Source organism: Tiliqua scincoides, chromosome 3 (assembly GCF_035046505.1).
Source record: "Tiliqua scincoides isolate rTilSci1 chromosome 3, rTilSci1.hap2, whole genome shotgun sequence".
NCBI classification, from domain to species: Eukaryota; Metazoa; Chordata; class Lepidosauria; order Squamata; family Scincidae; genus Tiliqua; species Tiliqua scincoides.
The window spans coordinates 86,290,310-86,308,762 of NC_089823.1; the positions used below are offsets into that span (position 1 = coordinate 86,290,310).

At 43.4% G+C, this 18,453-nt stretch overlaps 1 protein-coding gene across 1 annotated transcript; it reads left to right on the forward strand.

Annotated features, from left to right (window-relative positions):
* Positions 1-7,015: 7,015 nt before the first annotated feature.
* On the forward strand, positions 7,016-14,945 carry SLC25A6 (solute carrier family 25 member 6). The gene is made up of 4 exons (XM_066619834.1): positions 7,016-7,223; positions 10,009-10,495; positions 11,673-11,813; positions 14,327-14,945. The coding sequence occupies exons 1-4, from the start codon at positions 7,113-7,115 to the stop codon at positions 14,482-14,484; spliced, it is 897 nt and encodes a 298-aa protein (XP_066475931.1). The 5' UTR covers positions 7,016-7,112; the 3' UTR covers positions 14,485-14,945.
* Positions 14,946-18,453: the final 3,508 nt, after the last annotated feature.

The following is an 18,453-nucleotide window of genomic DNA, read 5'->3' on the forward strand; positions in this document are numbered from 1 at the left end:
AAAAACTAAAAAAAAAATTTCTTTTTCTTTCTGAAAAAATGCACTGCTACAATCTTCTTTTATGGCCCGTGTCAATCTCGCATATAAATCGAAGGCAGGTTTTGAACCAAAATCATGGAATTTTCTTGGCTAAGTTGGGGGTGCAACTTAGGGGTGTGTGAAATTTTTTTTAAAATGACTTATCAGCAATTGTTCTGAGGCAGCAGCAAAAAACCATATAAATACATAGGAGCCATTTTACCTTCTTTTCTAAGCAGAAAGGGAGATGAAGGTGCTTATGGGAGTTGTAGGCTTTGTGAGGTATATAATGCTGCATTTCCATATCAGCAATCCTCATACAGAACTACAATTCCCATAAGTGCCTTCTTTTCCTATTTGGAGAAGCAGCTAAAATGGCTACCTTTTTTTTTGTTGCTGCCTCAGAACAATTACTGATAAGTAAAATTACTCCTTTTTTCACCATCACCCCCTTGTGTCCTGCTTCTTAGCCCATATCCACCCCCAATTCACCAGGCTCTTAGAAGTTTTATTTACTGTATTGAACCATATATAAATCGACCCAGGTTTTCAGGGTTAATTTTTAGGCATAATTTTTTTTACTTCTACATAAGTATATACAGTACATATTCTTGTACAGTACAGCGCACAAGTATGTACAGTATATACTTACTTAGTTCTCATATATAGTACTAAATCAGTCCAACCAAGGTGAATTAGTCATACTTGACAGAAGGAAAAAAGCCAGTCTACTTTGGTCTTAAGGCTGCAGTGTTACTGTCTTCCACCCTGTTCCCTGTAAGCTTTTGTTCTGCTGCTGTTCTGCCATTGGCTTCCTTCAGTCCCAAAGTTGCTTTATCTCAGCAATACACACAACAGACAAAAGTTGGGAATATGTAGACAATAGGGCAAGATTGAGGCCATATTCAGCCTTTTCCTGTCTGCAACTTCTATGAATCTCTGATATCTCCGTTGATTCAGCTGTTTCCCAATTCTGGCCATGACCCACTCCGACTGTGTGCCACTGCTAGGGAGAATGTTCAAGGAGACCTGGGCAGAACTTGACCTACAAGTTTTTCTTTAAAAAAACAAAAAGTATAGTGATAGAAAGCAGAGGGGGAGGTTGTCTTATGGGCTCCCAACAGGCTGTGCTGGATAGTTTCTGGTATCAAGGCAGAACCCATCCTACCCTATCGAACACCTTAAGGCAGCCATTTTCAATCACTGTGCCGTGGCACACTGGTGTGCCACGAATGGTCCCCAGGTGTGCAGTGGGAATTTGTGAGAGGGTCATTTATTAGTAGTGTCATTGGGGATGTAAGCCCCCATTGACAGCACAGTGTGCCTTGTCAATTGTCAAAAAACCGATGGTTTGCCTTGATCATTTTATACCTTGCTAGTGTACTGTGAGATGAAAAGGGTTGAAAATCACTGTCTTAAGGGCTGGTGAGAATTTTCCAGTAATTTGCCCCAAGGCAGAATCTGCTGCTGCTGCTGAAGGCAGATGAAGAGTAATCAGTGCAGACACCACTTTATAGGTGCTTCTTTGCCCTATTAGCAGGAACAAATAGTCCTTGCAATGTTCTATGAAGATAATTTTTAATTAAAACAAATATATCAAACTTTCTGGATTTATGAGGTCACCTGTTATGAGTTACCCAGTTTGTTGTATTAATTTTTCTGACACAACCATTTTGCTGCAATTAGTTTGACTGCTTCTCTTTTTTAAAAAAATGCAAATGAACTATTTCCTTTGACCCCATGGTTCACCTGCAGCTATGCCTGTCCCGTCTTTGGCAGAATACTATCTCTTCTCATGAGACAGAGAATAGCTACCTAAGGCTGGCTGTTTCCAAAGACCCTAGCAGCAGGGTACGGGTTGCATCATTTTGTTTAGCAGAGTTCATTTTCTCACAGTGGTCCTAAAATGTGAAATATAAGGCATTAGCAGTTTCTTCATTCTTCATGCAAAGAATGCTCTGATGGCATTGGCAACTCCCAGCAGCTGCTGTAAATGCATGTAGGAAGATGCTGCTAGTCATCATATGCGGTTTAAAAACAATTATTAAAAACCAAGAATCCCATCCAGACCTGTTTTCTTGCTCCCTGCCTATCTGTTCTTTCTTGGTACTGCTCAAACCTCCCAGCTTGGATCCAGTTATGCTGCTTATGTTCCAGCAAGCTCATAATATTAGTATAGCTGCAGCAAATAAAAATTAAAGGTGAAATAGAATCAATAATGGCCATTCCAGAGGGCATGGATTTATGCTGGCTATGGGTCCTTAATTCTTATAATCTTATGAACTGCAATGGTTTAAAAGCATCAAGCCACCAGTCTGAATACTAAAAAATTATTAAGTAGACTTAACAAATCTACTCATTCTGTCTAAAACACCCAGTTGCTGAAAAGTGAAATCTAAAATTATTGTATTCATTTATTTTTGCCTTTTTTTATCCTGCAATGCTCAGCCTATAAAGGCCTTCTAGAGCAGCTTACAATACCAGAATCAGAATTTAAACTGTACAATTTTAAAATCTAATAGAAAAACATAGTTCATATGAATACCTAATAGCAGCATGTAGATATAAGATAGGTTTCAACAGCAGAAACAACAGTTATTTTTCTTTTAACCAAAGGACTTCCTACAAAAGAGTCTTGGCAAACTTATTGTAACTTTGTTTCAGCCACAGGCATCCCCCTAGAGGAGAAAGTTGTGGCACCACAAAGAAAGTGTGTGATATAACCACTCTTGTCTGTATTTTCATCACTAAGGGAACCACATACAGAACTTCTTCTGAAGATGTATGAGCCCAGGAGAGGAAGTCCCCCCCCCATGCCCTTTGCTCAAACCATTTGAAAGTTAAAACCAGCACTTAGAATTGAAACTTATAAGCAATCTGTTTTAATATTTCAGAACTTCTATTTTACAAAAAGAAATAGGATTTGTTAATGGTAGTTCCAGACATTTGCTTACTCTAATGATCATAATTCTTGTTTAAAAGGAATGGCATACAAAAATATCAGCACAACTGGCACCTCAGAACCAGACAGTATCAGTACCGATCACTGTTTGTCCAAACATCTTCACACACTTTAGCATTACAGGGCTGTTAAAAGGTTGGCTAATATCACAAAGGAGAAACCACCACCCATGGCTCTTCCATGTTGTACTCTGTTTCACTCTAAGGACCCAATCCTACCCAACTTTCCAGCACCAATGCAACCATGCCAGTGGGTTATGCACTACATCCTGCAATACAGAGGTAGTCACAGAGACCTCCTCAAAGTAAGGAAATGGTTGTTCTCTTACCTCAGGACTGCACTGCAGTTGAATCGATGCTAGAAAGTCAAATACGATTGTGCCCTCAGTGTCTTGGCATCCTAGCTGCACCCTTGACAACCCTAGCTGGTTGCAAAGAAAGCAAGTGGATATACATCAATGGTTTTGTTTTAAATCATCTGATTCGGTGATTTTTCAACCTTTTTCATCTCACGGCACACTGACAAGGTACTAAAATTGTCAGGCCACATCATCAGTTTTTTTTTACAATTGACAAGGCACACCATGCTGTTGGTGGGGGCTCCCATCCTCCAATGGTCCTACTGATAAATGACCTTCCCCCAAACTCCCACAGTACACCTGCAGACCATTTGCAACACACCAGTGTTTCATGGCAGTGGTTGAAAATGGCTAATCTGGTTAAAATTAAATGTGAATACAGGTATGTTAAACCAACAAATAATCTCTTCAAACCAAGTTAATGGCCCTTCTTTTCAACACTGAGTTAAAGTCTCCTTTTTATGTAAATACAGCATGCCTATGGTATCCACAGGTATTCAGTTCCTGAAAACCCCACAGATAAGGAAAAACGCAGGTATTCAAACCTGTGGTTTTCTGACCCCTCCCCTGTCCTCCAAACCCGACTGGAGCTGAACTGTGGTCAGGTCCAGAGAGTCTTCTGAGACCTGCAGAGGCCATATGCGACCACCTGCTGCCTCTACAGGCCTCAGAATGACTGTTTCAGTCAAAAAACCACTACTTCTGGTTTTACAATAAAATTGGAAGTGACCTTCTTATGCCTTATAAGGCATTCTGAGGTCCAGCGAGGGTTTTGTGAAGACACAAGAAATTGGGGGAAACAGGGTGGGCGGGGTGGAGTTTGGGTGATGATGGGGGTGGGTTGGGTCCTGGGTGGGGTGGGATTGGGGGTGTGTGACCTGTCTCGCACTTTATTTAATTGGGATTGTGGCACCTAAAAGGTTGAAGACCATTGATTTAAATCAGTTTCTCCTCCCCTTCTAGAGTTAAATTGTTTAGGTTTAAATCATTATACCCTGAAAGGACTAGGTGGTGACATTTCCCTACATTAAAACCCAGCATTAAGATAGTTTAGCACATGGGTAAATTCTCAGCATGTTTACTCAGTGCTAAAGTTGCTGTTGGGCAATTCTAAATGTAATGAGCAAAGTGTGGGTCACCCAGAGTGGAGTCTAGGTGACCCTGTGCTCTTCAAATTGCTTGTTAGAGCAGATTTGCTAAAGTGTTTATATGGTGTGTTGACAAAGCCCCTGCTACAGTTACAAATCTGCAGTCCCTGGTGTTGGTTGCATAAATACAATACATTTTTGTTAAAGGAAAAGAATTCGCTTTAAAACACGACTATGGTGCATCTGTCAAAACAATCTGTGAACTCAGAAATGAGAGATCATTTGTGCTAACTGGCTTTTAATGTCTCTCACGGGGTGTTGTCTGAACTAGAGAAGCACAAACTTTACTTGCCAGTGGGTGTGCAAAGTGTAGGCATTGAGCTCAGATCTCTATGGAGAACTTGTGCAAGGAAAGCGCCCTACACGTAGACCACAGCTGCGATACAAGGACGTCTGCAAGAAGGCCTTAGGAGTGGACCTCAACAGGTGGGAAACCCTGGCCTCTGAGCAGCCCGCTTGGAGGCAGGCTGTGCAGCATGGCCTTTCCCAGTTTGAAGAGACACTTGGCCAACAGACTGAGGCAAAGAGGCAAAGAAGGAAGGCCTATAGCCAGGGAGACAGACCAGGGACAGACTGCACTTGCTCCCAGTGTGGAAGGGATTGTCACTCCCGAATCGGCCTTTTCAGCCACACTAGATGCTGTTCCAGAACCACCATTCAGAGCACGATACCAGTCTTTCGAGACTGAAGGTTGCCAACTCAACACTGCTAGTATGCAGGAATGATCAGTTGTGTCTTTCTCTGAGCAAAGAGGAAAGTGAAATTTGCAACATTAACCTTTTTTATTTAAGAAGAGGGTATTTAACCCTACAAATGTCACTGCAGCATTGTTTCTGGAAATCAAGTCTGTGAAACTTCAGGATTTATACACCAGACAGAACTTATCAACTCTAGAGATAACTTATAACCTTGTTTAATCTAAGCTATGAAAAAACTCTTAAAAGCATTTTTGACCAACAACCCCTCCTCTTGGCTAGATTGCCCATATCAAAGCATGAATAGCAGTACCAACAGCTATTGTCTCCCAGAAGAGATTTGTATCTAACTCCTGCATTATACTACTAGAGAAGAGACTATTCTGTGAAAAACAGTACAGAATAATTAAGCAGCAACTGTCAAATAGTATATGTGTTAATTATGCAAACACTATGCTTGTGCACGGGAATATCCAATGACGTGCAGCAATGATTTGTGGAAGTACAGTGCTTTTATCAGTGCAGTGAGATGGACTTCCACACAGACAATGCGGATGTACTGTCACTGTGTGAGATGCAGTCCAGTGGGGCTTGCACCTCTAAATCCCAATCCTATGCATGCCTTCTCAGAAATGTCCCATTATAGACAATGGGGCTTACTCCCAGGAAAGTGTGGATAGGATTGCAGTCCTTTTCTCGAAAAGGATGTCTGGGGTTGGGAGGAGCTGGCTTGACTGCTGCTCCTACCGCCTCCTTGCCCATCCTGCTAAGCAGTCAGGTATGAAAGGAGGACAAAGTGGAGCACAGCACTCACACCCCTCTCAGCTCCGTGCACCCTGCCCTCCTCCTCACCCAGCAAGCTCCTTAAGACTAGTCCTATACATACTTACTTAGTCCCATTGAACTCAGTGGCGTTTACTTCTGAGTATTACATGCATAGGATTGTGCTCTAAGAATGAGTGCATACAGTGAGCAATCTCGAGTTTAGGGCCCAATCCTATGCATTGTCTACTCAATTATAGGGGGCTTACTCCCAGGAAAGTGTGGATAGAATTGCTACCTTAAGCAGCAGGCTGGGCTAGAAGCAGTTTGAGGCAATGCAACCCTGGGGTTTTTTTTTTTATTCAGGAGGTTCACAGGAGCTGGCAGGAGTGGTGGATCTGCCCAATTTGGGCAGAAGATTCTCTAACCACTCCTGGGGGAGCATTGTGGAAGGAGCCTGAGAGCCCAACCCTATGCCTGTTTACTTATGCAAGTCCCATTATAATCAATGGGAAGAAAGTCCCAATATAGTCCATGGGGCTTGCTCCCAGGTAAGTGTGCATAAGATTGCAGCCTTAGGGGCTGCAATCCTATCCTATCCAATTCTCCAGCCCCATGCCAATGGGGTATGCGCTGCATCTTGTGGTGGGGCAGCAGTCACAGAGGCCTCCTTCAGGTTCCCTTAAGGGAACATTTGTTCCCTTACCTTGAGGCTGCACTGCAGTTGCACCAGTGCTGGAAAAGTGGATCGGATTGGGCCCTAAGGCTGCAATTCTATACACACTTTCCTGGGAGTAAATCTCATTGAACACAATGAGACCTACTTCTGAGTAGACATGCCGAGGGTCGGTCTGTCAGACTGCAGTCCTATCCACGCTTACCTGGGAGGAAGCCCCGCTGACTACAACGGGACCCACTTCTTAGTAGATGTGGGCAGGAGGGGCTCTGAGAGGGAGGCTGAAGGCGGGGCTGGCTGGGGCGAAGGGCCGGCCTCCCGCCCCTCAGCGCGCTCCCCGCCAATGGCGCCTGGCGGGCGGGCCCTCCCGGGCCGCCCATTTAGCTCCTGCGCGGCGCTCGCCCTTCCTTTCTCCCGGCTCGAGCTGCGGCGACAGCGTCGGCGGCCGCCCCTCCCCCAGCACTCCTCCGCGGCTCTCACTCCGGTGACCGTCATGGCTGACCAAGCCCTCTCCTTCGCCAAGGACTTCCTGGCGGGCGGCGTGGCGGCGGCCATCAGCAAGACGGCCGTGGCCCCCATCGAGCGGGTCAAACTGCTGCTGCAGGTCGGGGGCGAGAAAGTGCCGTTGCTGTGGAGGGGGCGGGCAGCTGCAGGGGGAGGGGTTGGCAAGCCCCGCCCCTCCTGCGTTGTACGGGGGGGCGGCGGCCGGCGTGGAGCTCTATAACCCTTCACGCTGGCGCCTCAAAGACCATGGGGCTCTGAGGCGCGTGCGCTCACCCGCCGGTCACGTGGGCAGCGCGTGCGTCAAGCCGGTTCCGTTGTAGAGCGTTCGTTTGGCGCGCGCGGTGGGGTGGGGAGCAGCTGTTGGAATCGTTCGAATTCAAATGGAATGCGCGTGGCTGGGACGGGTGGCAGTGACTCTCGGGCCTCTTCGCGCTGTGCCACATGGGGGGGCGGCGCGAGCCTATCGAAAGAGGAGGCGCCCACCGTCTTCATTGCTTGGCACAGCCAATCGCCTGAGAAGGCTGGTTACGCCGGCCCCTTCCTCGTGCTTCTCCGCCTCCCCCCCCTCGACTGTGTGCCTTGCGAGGCTGGAAGGAGGGCCAGGAAACCCCCCCACCCGCGGAGCACGAGACAGGCTACTGACATAGCTGGTTGAACTGGTCCCCTCAGCAAATGATTGGCTGGTGGGCTGGCCACCTGCCTGAGTAGAGCAGTGTTTCTCCTTGCAGGATGTGCTCCTCATAACTGTGGGAGGTGCCCAAGCACTCAACCCACACACAGTGGGTGGGGAGGTGGGTGAGTGAGGCAGAGCCTCCCCACTGGGGTCCTTCGATAATCGACGCCACCGTGGGAGGTGCGCATGCACAGTCAACCCACGCGCACAGCAGCATATAGCATAGAGTCAGAGCATAGAGACTGTTGGAGGGGCTAAAAAGCATCACGATACTTATGGTGCCCCCTGCTGTCACATAGAAGTGCCTTGTGGGGTGCCCCTATTCCAGCAGTCTCTGTGCCCAGTGATGCCCTCTCTGCAGTCCTCCCCTGTATAAACATGAGCCCAAGCCTTCCAAAGACCCAAGCCAATGAGAATATTTTCAGTACCGTGCTAGTCCAGCATTAGCAGAAAATTTTATACCTTTGGCGTGAATTGTAAATGCATCAAAAAAAAAAATCCTGGAGTGGACAGTGTCCACTTGGTTAGAGGGGAAACTGGTCAAAAAGGGAAAGTGGTCATTAAGCAGCACATGCCTGAAAATGTTATGCAGGCATGCGCAGCTTAATGACCTTCCCCTTAACAATGGGTCACATGTATGATGGTGGTCACAACAAAGAGGCAGTCACATCTCCCATAGCCTGCAATAAAGTGTGTGTTAACGCAACAAAGAGGCTTTTAATGCAAAGAAGAAGCAATCTGTTTCCAGTAGTCTGTGCAGCCAGTGAATGTCTGGCAGGGAGTGTCTGTTTACATAACAAAGGCACTAGATTTGAGCTGAATGTTCACTTAACAGCATGATCATATAATAACAGCGATTGGAGAACATATCCCGGTTGTTAAGTGGTGAACACCTGTGTCTAAGGTTATACAGATTAAGTTTCAATTGTTCATCTTTCTGGACTATTTTATCATTGAATCAGTACAGGGACTTTGCCTCCACACATCCCACAAAATTTTTGGAACATCATAAACCTGATAAGCTCTTTAGCTTGGGAGCAACCACCTGTTGCTTGCACTTTGAAATATGCATAAGGTCCCCAATTCTGGAAGGATTATAAAAAAGACATTATTTCCTTAATGCTCACACTTGAGTCCTAAACAGATCACCTTAACTTTTAACATTTGCTTTTTTTGAGGCTTACTAAGGCTGCAATCCTATCCATACGTACCTGGGGGTAAGCCCCATTCACTCTAATGGAACTTATCTCTGAGTAGATATGCAAAGAATTGGGCTCTGGATTGGCTGCCTGTGAGAAATGATAGAAGCAGCCCTGGTTACTCAGTTTGGATATGTCTTCTGCAGTTTGGAGTGGTCTGCTTCTGGCAGATGAGTTCTGTAATTCCCATCTGTGCCCCACCTTTAGAATGCAGTTAGAATAGCCACTGACATTGGTGAGGGAAGAAGAAAATTCCATCCAGTCTTCACCTGTGAGGATTCTAATTGCTGTGAAGTTGACTGAACAACTGTATGGCAGGAGCAGCTCTGACTTGGGCATTATCTACCTTGCCCCTAGGTATTGTTCTCAATAAGCTGTATAGCTCAGAACTGAACACTAAGCAACTCTGAGCTTGGCTGAACTGGAAGTTGGTGATAACATATGTCATTGCCCGAAGACTTCCTGCTGCACAGCAGCACAGAACCCTTGCAGGGAACATCGATCCTAGAGTAGTTTTGGGGAGGGCTTACACTTGGAATTGCTGCCACTGAGATGCTGATGAAGAATAACACCAGGGACTGTTGGCACACTCACTGATTTGATCCTCCAAGGAAGGCATAAGGTGAAGATGGTTTGGGCTATGGAAAAATAGATGCATGTTGAAAATTATCTCCAGCTATGACAGATGTGCATCTAAGCTATCGGAAGATTTCAGTGCTGGAAACAAAAGGTATACACCAGCTAAATACAATAGGGTTGAAATGTTTCTGTTTGGCAGCCAAAAGATGCATCAATCTTATAAGAATGAATATTGATGAATTGATGGCCATGCAACTTGTAAGGTAGCTTGTCTATTCCCTATAGTTTATAATTTGCACTTTTCCTCTGCTCTCATCAGTTTGTGACTTTACATTTTATTTGAAAGGACAGAATCTTGCCATTAAACTCTACTTTTGAATTCTTGGACCCACAGTATTTCTTTAAGAGTAATAAAAACCTTTTTTTCCTTACAGGTACAACATGCAAGTAAACAAATAGCTGCTGATAAACAGTACAAAGGAATCATTGATTGTGTTGTGCGCATCCCTAAAGAACAAGGAATGCTATCCTTCTGGCGTGGGAATTTGGCCAATGTCATCCGATACTTTCCAACTCAGGCTCTCAACTTTGCCTTCAAGGATAAGTATAAGCAAGTGTTTTTAGGAGGAGTAGACAAACACACCCAGTTCTGGAGGTATTTTGCTGGTAATCTAGCTTCCGGTGGTGCAGCTGGAGCGACCTCCCTCTGCTTTGTCTATCCATTGGATTTTGCAAGAACCCGTTTGGCTGCTGATGTTGGAAAAGCTGGTGCTGATCGAGAATTCACTGGTCTGGGGGACTGTCTTGTCAAAATCTTCAAGTCTGATGGCCTGCGTGGCTTATACCAAGGGTTTAATGTCTCTGTCCAGGGTATAATCATCTATAGAGCTGCCTACTTTGGAATTTATGACACAGCAAAAGGTAAGAGATGTAAAGGGTAATCTTGATAGATGTGGGGTCACATACTTCTTGAAGCACTTCTGCTTTTCTTGATCAACTTTGAACAGCTAGACATACAATTAGTATTATATGTATTGTTTAGTATTAGTATTAATACTAAAGTATTAATATTAGTATTGTTATTAGTATTAGTATTAGTATTGTTATTAATAAGTATTAGTATTGTTCCCCTGGGGGCTGGGGAGAAGAATAGGCCCTCAGTTTGGCTGTACTTGTCGTAAGAGGCAACTGAACAGCCACCAGGCAGATGGGACTTGTTAGCCTGGGAAGGCAGCTCATCTGATAGAAGGAAAACTCTGATCTCAAACCTCCACTGCCTTGTGACTACATCCAGTTATGGAAAAGGCTTCAGGAGTCAACCTTGAGGCAAAATCCGGAGCCGGAGTCCCTAAGGCAGTTCACGGCTGAACACAGTCACGTTCTGGCAACTCCTGCGATGCTGCTGGAACCAACCATATTGGCCTCTGACCTTCCATTGGACCATTTCAGAGATGTGGAGAGGGGGGATTTGCTGCATGGGAAACAGTCTATCCTCCATATCTACTTTACCCAGGCTTCGCGCACTGGAGAGGACACACTGTTCCAGAACCACCATTCAGAGCATGATACCATAGTCTTCCGAGACTGAAGGATGCCAACAACGAGTATTGATTGCCTCACAAGTGATTGCTTTCCTATCCGTGTGGAAGTAGAGTATGGTACAGTGAGTGTTGCCATGCGTACATGGGTGTACAGGTTATACAAGTGATCTGAAGGAAAGTCTCATGTGCAACAGTTTTTAGTATTTTTGATGTCTGCACCTACTGACTGCAGTGTTAGTAATATGCCGTGGTAGACTATCTTCTAACATCTGGCTGGATGTTAAAATCGGGTGGATACTATTGACTGAGTTCTAATTGTTGAATTCGATGAAACAACAGCAGTTCTTACTTTTCATCAGCTATGTTTCTTGACACGTAAACCACAATTGCTGGTAGTGTATTTTCTGATGAGTATAGGTGTATTCTTTTTGGTTATTTCAAAATATAATATTAAGCACAAAATGTATCTTAAATTTCCACTTGCTATAATGGAAGTGGGTTCTTGCTTGAGACGTTTTGTTTCAGAAAGTACATATTTTTCTCTTATTACACCTTAGGAATGCTCCCAGATCCTAGGAACACTCACATTGTGGTAAGCTGGATGATTGCACAAACAGTGACTGCTGTAGCTGGTTTTGTCTCCTATCCATTTGATACAGTTCGCCGTCGAATGATGATGCAATCTGGACGTAAACAAGGTAACCAATACTTTGCTGATACAAAGTAGAAAAATCTGTTTTCAGTAGTATTTGATTTTGAGCATTTGAGATTTAATATTTTAGCCTGATGCATAGTAAATTGAAAAGCAAAGATTTAAGCTTAGTGAACCCCATGAATTTTATTAGATTGTGAGTTGTTCAGAGTCCGGATCAAAGCTTTCTGCAACTATTGGTTTCGGTGTTTGCAGTGGCAGTTTCTGAAAACATTTGAGTAAATATATAGATCATGCCTCATCATCAACTTGGGTTCCATTCCGGGAACCCCCAGTGGATAAAAAAAATCAGTGGATGCCAAATCAGTGGAAAAATAGCTTTCCAGGTTTCTTGATCCACCATTACACCTAATGGAATAATTTCATTCCATGAGATTTCATTATTCACCCCATCTAGTGGCTGACTGCAATATAGTGCAATACAATCTGGGGTGAGATTGGAGGAGCAAGAAACCCAGAAATGGGTCTTTCAAGCTATCTTTAAGCCAGAGTAGCTTGCATCTGGTGCAGTTTGAAAGTAGGAAATTGGATTTTGGTACTTTTTCCCCTTGTTACAAGGCATTTAAATGTGGATCCCAGTATCAGTGGTGAGTCAAATCAATGGATACCAAACCAGTGGGTACCAAGGCACCACCCGCATGCGTCTTGCAGCCGAAGTACTGCAGACATTCGCCTATAAGTCGATCCCACAGAAAAGTCGAGGGCAGGTTTTGAGCCAACAATCATGGAATTTTCTCTGACCATCGGATAAGTCGGGGGTTAAACTTAGCAGGGGTGCCTTGACTATGGTTTTGTCTAATCTTACCCAAGGCCAGATCCTGAAAAATAGCCTACCACTAATTGTTACCTAAGAACTGTAGACTCTAATTTATTTAAAAACATAGTAAAAGATCATAAGATACATTTTTATTCTTCTTAAATTCTGGTCTTCATCACCTTTTTGTAAACACTATCAGAGTAAGTGCACTGTAGACAACATACCAGTAAAACAGTGGTTCCCAGCCTGGGATTCATGTACTCCCAGGGACACTCAACAGGACCTTTAGGGGTACTTGAAAAAGAATGGAATAATGGCAGAAAAAGGCAGGTCATGCTCCAGAATGCCTTGCAAGGCAGGAATGCCTTGCAAGGCAGGAATGCCTTGCAAGGACCAGCAAGGCAGGAAGGGAGGTAGCTAGTTGGCTGTGAAAGCCCCACCAATAGCTAGTTTTTGGTCATCAATTCATGTATGAACCAGTGATTGAAAACCAGTATAGTAAAAAAGCTGAAACATAACATGGAAAATGATCAATCACCCAGAATTTTCTCAGCACACTTCTGGTGCAAAACAGTGCAAAGGCAGAGTCTTCTGTTCTTCAAACAGGTTAAAAGAGAAAACACTGTGATAAATACATGAAGTCTGGGCTTTCATATAGAGGAGATGAGGGCTTGTATTAATTACAAACATTTTGCTAACATGAAGGGTACAATTTATGGAAATGGGCTGCTAAGGGATATGCAAGTGAAAAAGGTTGGGAACCACTGCAGGAGAACCATGAATCAAATCAACCTTTAAGGTGTCTAGTGTGCTAAGCCACAAGCTCTACATACAACATATAACCCATAACACATAAGTGAGAGTGTGCAATTTAATTCACAGCAGAGAGATACAGCTACATATATTTGCAACCCTTTTTACTCAGAAGTAGACGCACTGCTTTCCATGGGCGTTATTCTTAAATAATGGTGCACTATTTAATTGTAGCCTGGGACTTTGTTTCAAATGGAAAGGAGGATCCCATCCTGGTGTTGAAAAAAAAAACAGACCTGCTTTGCAAGCATTTGCAAAGCTGAGCCAGGCTGCAGCAGAAGGAAGGAGAATAAAAGGTTAACTTTGGCTGGAATTTCCCAGTTGCTATAGAAACAAATGATGGTGCCTGCCTGCTGCTTGGGAAATGAAACTTTTCAGAGTTGAAAGGCTCTGCCCTCTGATTGACCCGGAGATAAGGTGAAGTGATAATTGGAGCTTGATTACTTCGCAAACATGATTCTATAGTAGTTTGACAAAGTTTGTCTTGGGCATCCTATAAACTTGGTGTGGACTATTTTAATTTCTAATGAGGCCTGATGCTCAATAGATGGTTTTGGCTACAAAGTCAGTCCTATTGCAGTTGATCATGGGATTTGGAGCTGATTTCATACAATCACTGTGAAGTCTGCAGTCTGCTTGATTATACACTGGATTCTGTTCCTATACCATTAAATTCATGAGTTTAATATTGCCAAGTACAGCATTACAAACCAGTATTAAAGGCAATTAAATCTGCAAGAAAGCTTCGGCTCTATAAAATACATAGTTGGAACTAGAAAAAAATGGAGAAACAGTTGTAGAATAACTTTAAATGAGTTTTAAAGTGTGTGTTCCATTAAATGTGTGGTTCGTAAACTTGAAATGTGATGTGTGGTAGACCAGTTAAATGAAATGTGTCAAGTGAGTGAATTTAAATTATTTTTCCACAGCTGATATAATGTACTCTGGAACTCTTGACTGTTGGAGGAAGATTGCAAGAGACGAAGGTGGAAAAGCTTTCTTCAAGGGCGCATGGTCAAATGTTCTTCGAGGCATGGGTGGTGCTTTTGTGCTCGTATTATATGATGAGCTCAAGAAAGTAATCTAAAAAGAAAAATCATGCTAGAACTGTATGTTAAATTGGCAGATCATGTAGAGTAACTTGCTATTATGGACCATTGATCTTCAAGAAATTCCTGTGCAGAGTCTTATTTATCGGGGCCAGATCATATTTAAGACAGGCTAGAAACTGTCTTCAGTTAACAGATAAACTTTGATATCATTATTGAAGCATCAAAACAGTCATCTTACTAGACTGTCTGTGTTTGGCATTTGTTATAATGGTAGCAGTTCTGGGTCCAAGGCAGATGATTTGCATTTGTCTGGAGATTAGCCTGAAGTTTCAAGTTCTGTCTTCTAGGACCATAAAAATCATGTTTTCAGAAGTATTTAACAAAATCATGTCTTTTCCACTTAAGCACTATGTACTGTTTGCACAGCTGAACATCTAGCATTTGTGTTCTTTTAAATTTGGGGCATTCTGTAAAACAATAAACAAAAATAACTTTGTTGGTGTTCAATCTATTACATCTTGACATTGCACTGAAATGTTTTATAAATGTTGAAACTAAAGACTTCGACTTATTAAAAATTAGGTTTTCTTGAGTGGGGCATAAACAGAAAGCCCGACTATACCTTATGAAAAATGGACAACATGCTTGAGATTAATATTCCTGTTTTGAATACTGAGGGAACATGAATGGCACTCATGGTTAATCCCTTAATGAACGATGGCAATTCACAGAAAATACATTGAAGGTGGGGGCAGTGGGTAGGCAGCTTGATATATTAGTATATGTGTTTGTGCTGCTAATCTTGTTTTTAGCAGCTTCAGAGAAAGTTAACCATAAATAGAAGCCCTAACTTGCAGAGTAATTGATGGAGTGAATGAGTCACGCAGACTGCTTGTGCTATGTCAGTGCATAAGCAGTGAGAATGGGATACATATTTCATACATTGCTGTGTAACTGAATTTCACATAAGTGTTGTAGCAGTCTTTAGGAGGAAGGAAACATAAATGACCCCCCCCCCCAAAATCCTAACCAACTTTCATCACCGATGCAGTGGCAGTGCAGCCCTGAGATTAAGGAACAAATGTTTTCCTTACCTTGAGAAGAGCTCTGACCCCCCCCCCCCCCACTGCAGGATGCTGCATATGTCGCATTGGCATAGCAGCATCAGTACTGGAAAATTTTGTTGGGATTGGGCTGAGAGTCTTTACTGATGGTCCTTAAATGAATTGTGAACCTGTGTTCAGCCAGTTTTTCATTTCGCATACTGTGGTGTGGGAAAGGCTTTTGGAGTTTTCTTTGGGGAAAACAAACTTAAACAAAATTGCTTTCTCATGTCGCTTTTAGCTAGCCAAGTCATGTTGGAATAAAAGAGTAGCCTTTTATTTAAACTCACTCTTGGCCCAAGTTTTTGCTTTCCCTATTTTAAATTGAGATTTTTGTGTATGTTCTCTGCTTGCATTTCCTTCCTATCTGAATCTTCATAGCAAGCTGGTCAGATCATGCTGTTAGTGCTCCTAGCCTGCTTTAAAGAAGCAGCTGTGCAGGCAGAGAAGCAGTAGCAGAGCAGTATGATAAAATCATTTTCAGGCACAGCAGCCTGCTGTTTTTTTTCCCCCCTCCAGTCACAAATCACCGCTACTTATTTGCAGCTGCACTGCTGTAAGAAGAAATAGGCTGCCGCTACAATCCTCTGCTCATTTGTTCTTAGTGAGATTGAGACTGGAGTGTAATATGACATGCTTGGGTGAAGTGCTAGTGCAGCATAGTGTAACAGCCATTTGCTGCCTCCCCTAGTCTCATGGGTGGACTGGCCCTATGATAAGTAATGTAGAACTACTCAGCTGGTGTTGAGAGTATCTTAAAATGGTCTTCAGGTTCCAAACTATACTGAGAGGCGATTTCTCTGAAATAGGTTTTCATTTGAAAGAATCCTTCGGTGTTAGCATAGGTATGGATGTAAATCAAGATGGTGAATCGGGTATGTGTGTGATGCATCTAATGCTTGAGTTCCATGGCTTCTGAGAAACTTATCTGAATGGAAATGGTTAATTACGAGACTTACTGGCTGTATCAGGTTTGCTTCTTACAGTTGACTTGAACATAAAAGCCTGGTTCACTCTGGTTAGAAATCATTGTCCACCAGGGGGCACTAATTCATACATGGGGAAAGAGCTGGCAGAACCAGCACACTTCCATGAGAAAAGAAACGGTCCTGTGGTATGCATCACTTCAGCAGGCATTTAAGTTGTCAGGTTTTCCAAAACAGGTATATGATAAACCACTGCATTCAGCTGCTTAATTTAGTAAAAAGGTGCAATAGGTGAACAAAGTAGTAGTTGTTCCCCTTCTATTGATGTGTTGGCACTAAATACAATTTGGATTTCTGTGGCACTTTCTGAGAGAGGAAAGCGTGTCACAAGTATTAGCTTGTCCTTTCGGCAAGGCCTGAAGACCCTTCTGTTTAAACAGGCCTTCTGAGTTCTTGGCCTTTTAACATCTTTTAATATTTTTTTACAGGCCTGATTCTTTTATGACTTGCTGCTGCTCTATGCTCTTTTTACCTATTTTTTTTACTCTGACTGCTGTTTTTAGTATGTGTTAATATGTTTTTATTTATTTTTTAAATTGTTTTTAATATGTTGTAAGCCGCCTTGAGTCCCTTCGGGGAGAAAGGCGGGGTAGAAATAAAGTTATTATTATTATTATTATAACAAACCTGAAAGGCAAGTAAGGCTGAAATTGAATACATACTGACCTGGGAGCAAATCCCATTGAAATCAGTAGGACTGCGGAGTAGATGTGGAGGTTTGTGCTGGAAACAGACAGGCCAGCGGGCCTGTGCTGCATCCAGTGCACGTTTGGAGCCAAAAGTGGCACAACCCAAGCCAAGGGGAAATTTTTCCCCTTGCCTTGTGTTGCTCCAATAGGTCTACTTGAATCTGCACTACCTGCTGAGGTGGTGCAAATCTGAGCAGCCTGGGGCTTCCTTGGGCTGCCTAGGAATGGGGTCAGGATCCGGAATAACTGCCAGATCCTGGTCCCACCTCCCACTCCCCATCCTGAAATGCCTCCCTGCCACCTCCTCCCTGACCCCTGCATTAGCCAAGCTTGGCCAATGCAACTTGCCTCATCCCTGGGGCCTGCGGCCGTGCAGGGAAGCCAACACACATCCATGCACCATCCTTTCTTCCAGAAGAGTGACACAAAAGTGCTTTACAGCAGTGTTTCTCAAACTGGGTTACAAGCCAATTTCAGGTGGGTCCCCATTCATTTCAATATTTTATTTTTAATCTATTAGACTTGATGCTACCGTGGTATGTGACTGCATTTGGGGAAATGTTACAGACCTGTACTTTTAACAAGCTACTATGTATATTTTAATAATAGTAAATGCGTTGGATTGCAGCCTAGAGTTGTTAAAAAATTTCTTGCTTGATATCACTTCCAGGAATGACACCACTTCCAGTGGGTCCTGACATTCCCATTCTAAAAGTGGGTCCTGGTGCTAAAAGTATGAGAACCACTGCTTTACAGCACTTTTGTGACACTCCCGGGAGTTGCTTTGGCCCAAGTACCTGTCAAGGTTGTGGCCTGAGTCTCATTCCCATATTATAGCTGGGGAATGGAGGCTGAGAGGTGTGGACTTGCCTAAGGTTACATCTAGTGAATTTATGGCAGAGGTAAGAGGGCAGATCAGGGAAGTCCTGTTTTGCAGCTTGATTTCTTAGGCCTTGTACTGCAGCAGCTCTCAAACCATTTCATGTTCTAATAGCAGATGTTTGAAATATACTTGTTCCTCTGCTAAATAAGATGGGACAATCCAGGCAGTCCCCTATAGGTCGCAATAAGCATGCATAGCCTTGAAAGTCTGCATCTCAGGGCTGCTGAAAGGAAAAGAAATGGAGGCTGCCAATTTATAGTTAATTTGCTGGTATAGTGGGTTGCTTCTTCAGGAAAAAACTTTTGAACTTTACAAAGAAGATGCATAGCAAACAAGATAGTTT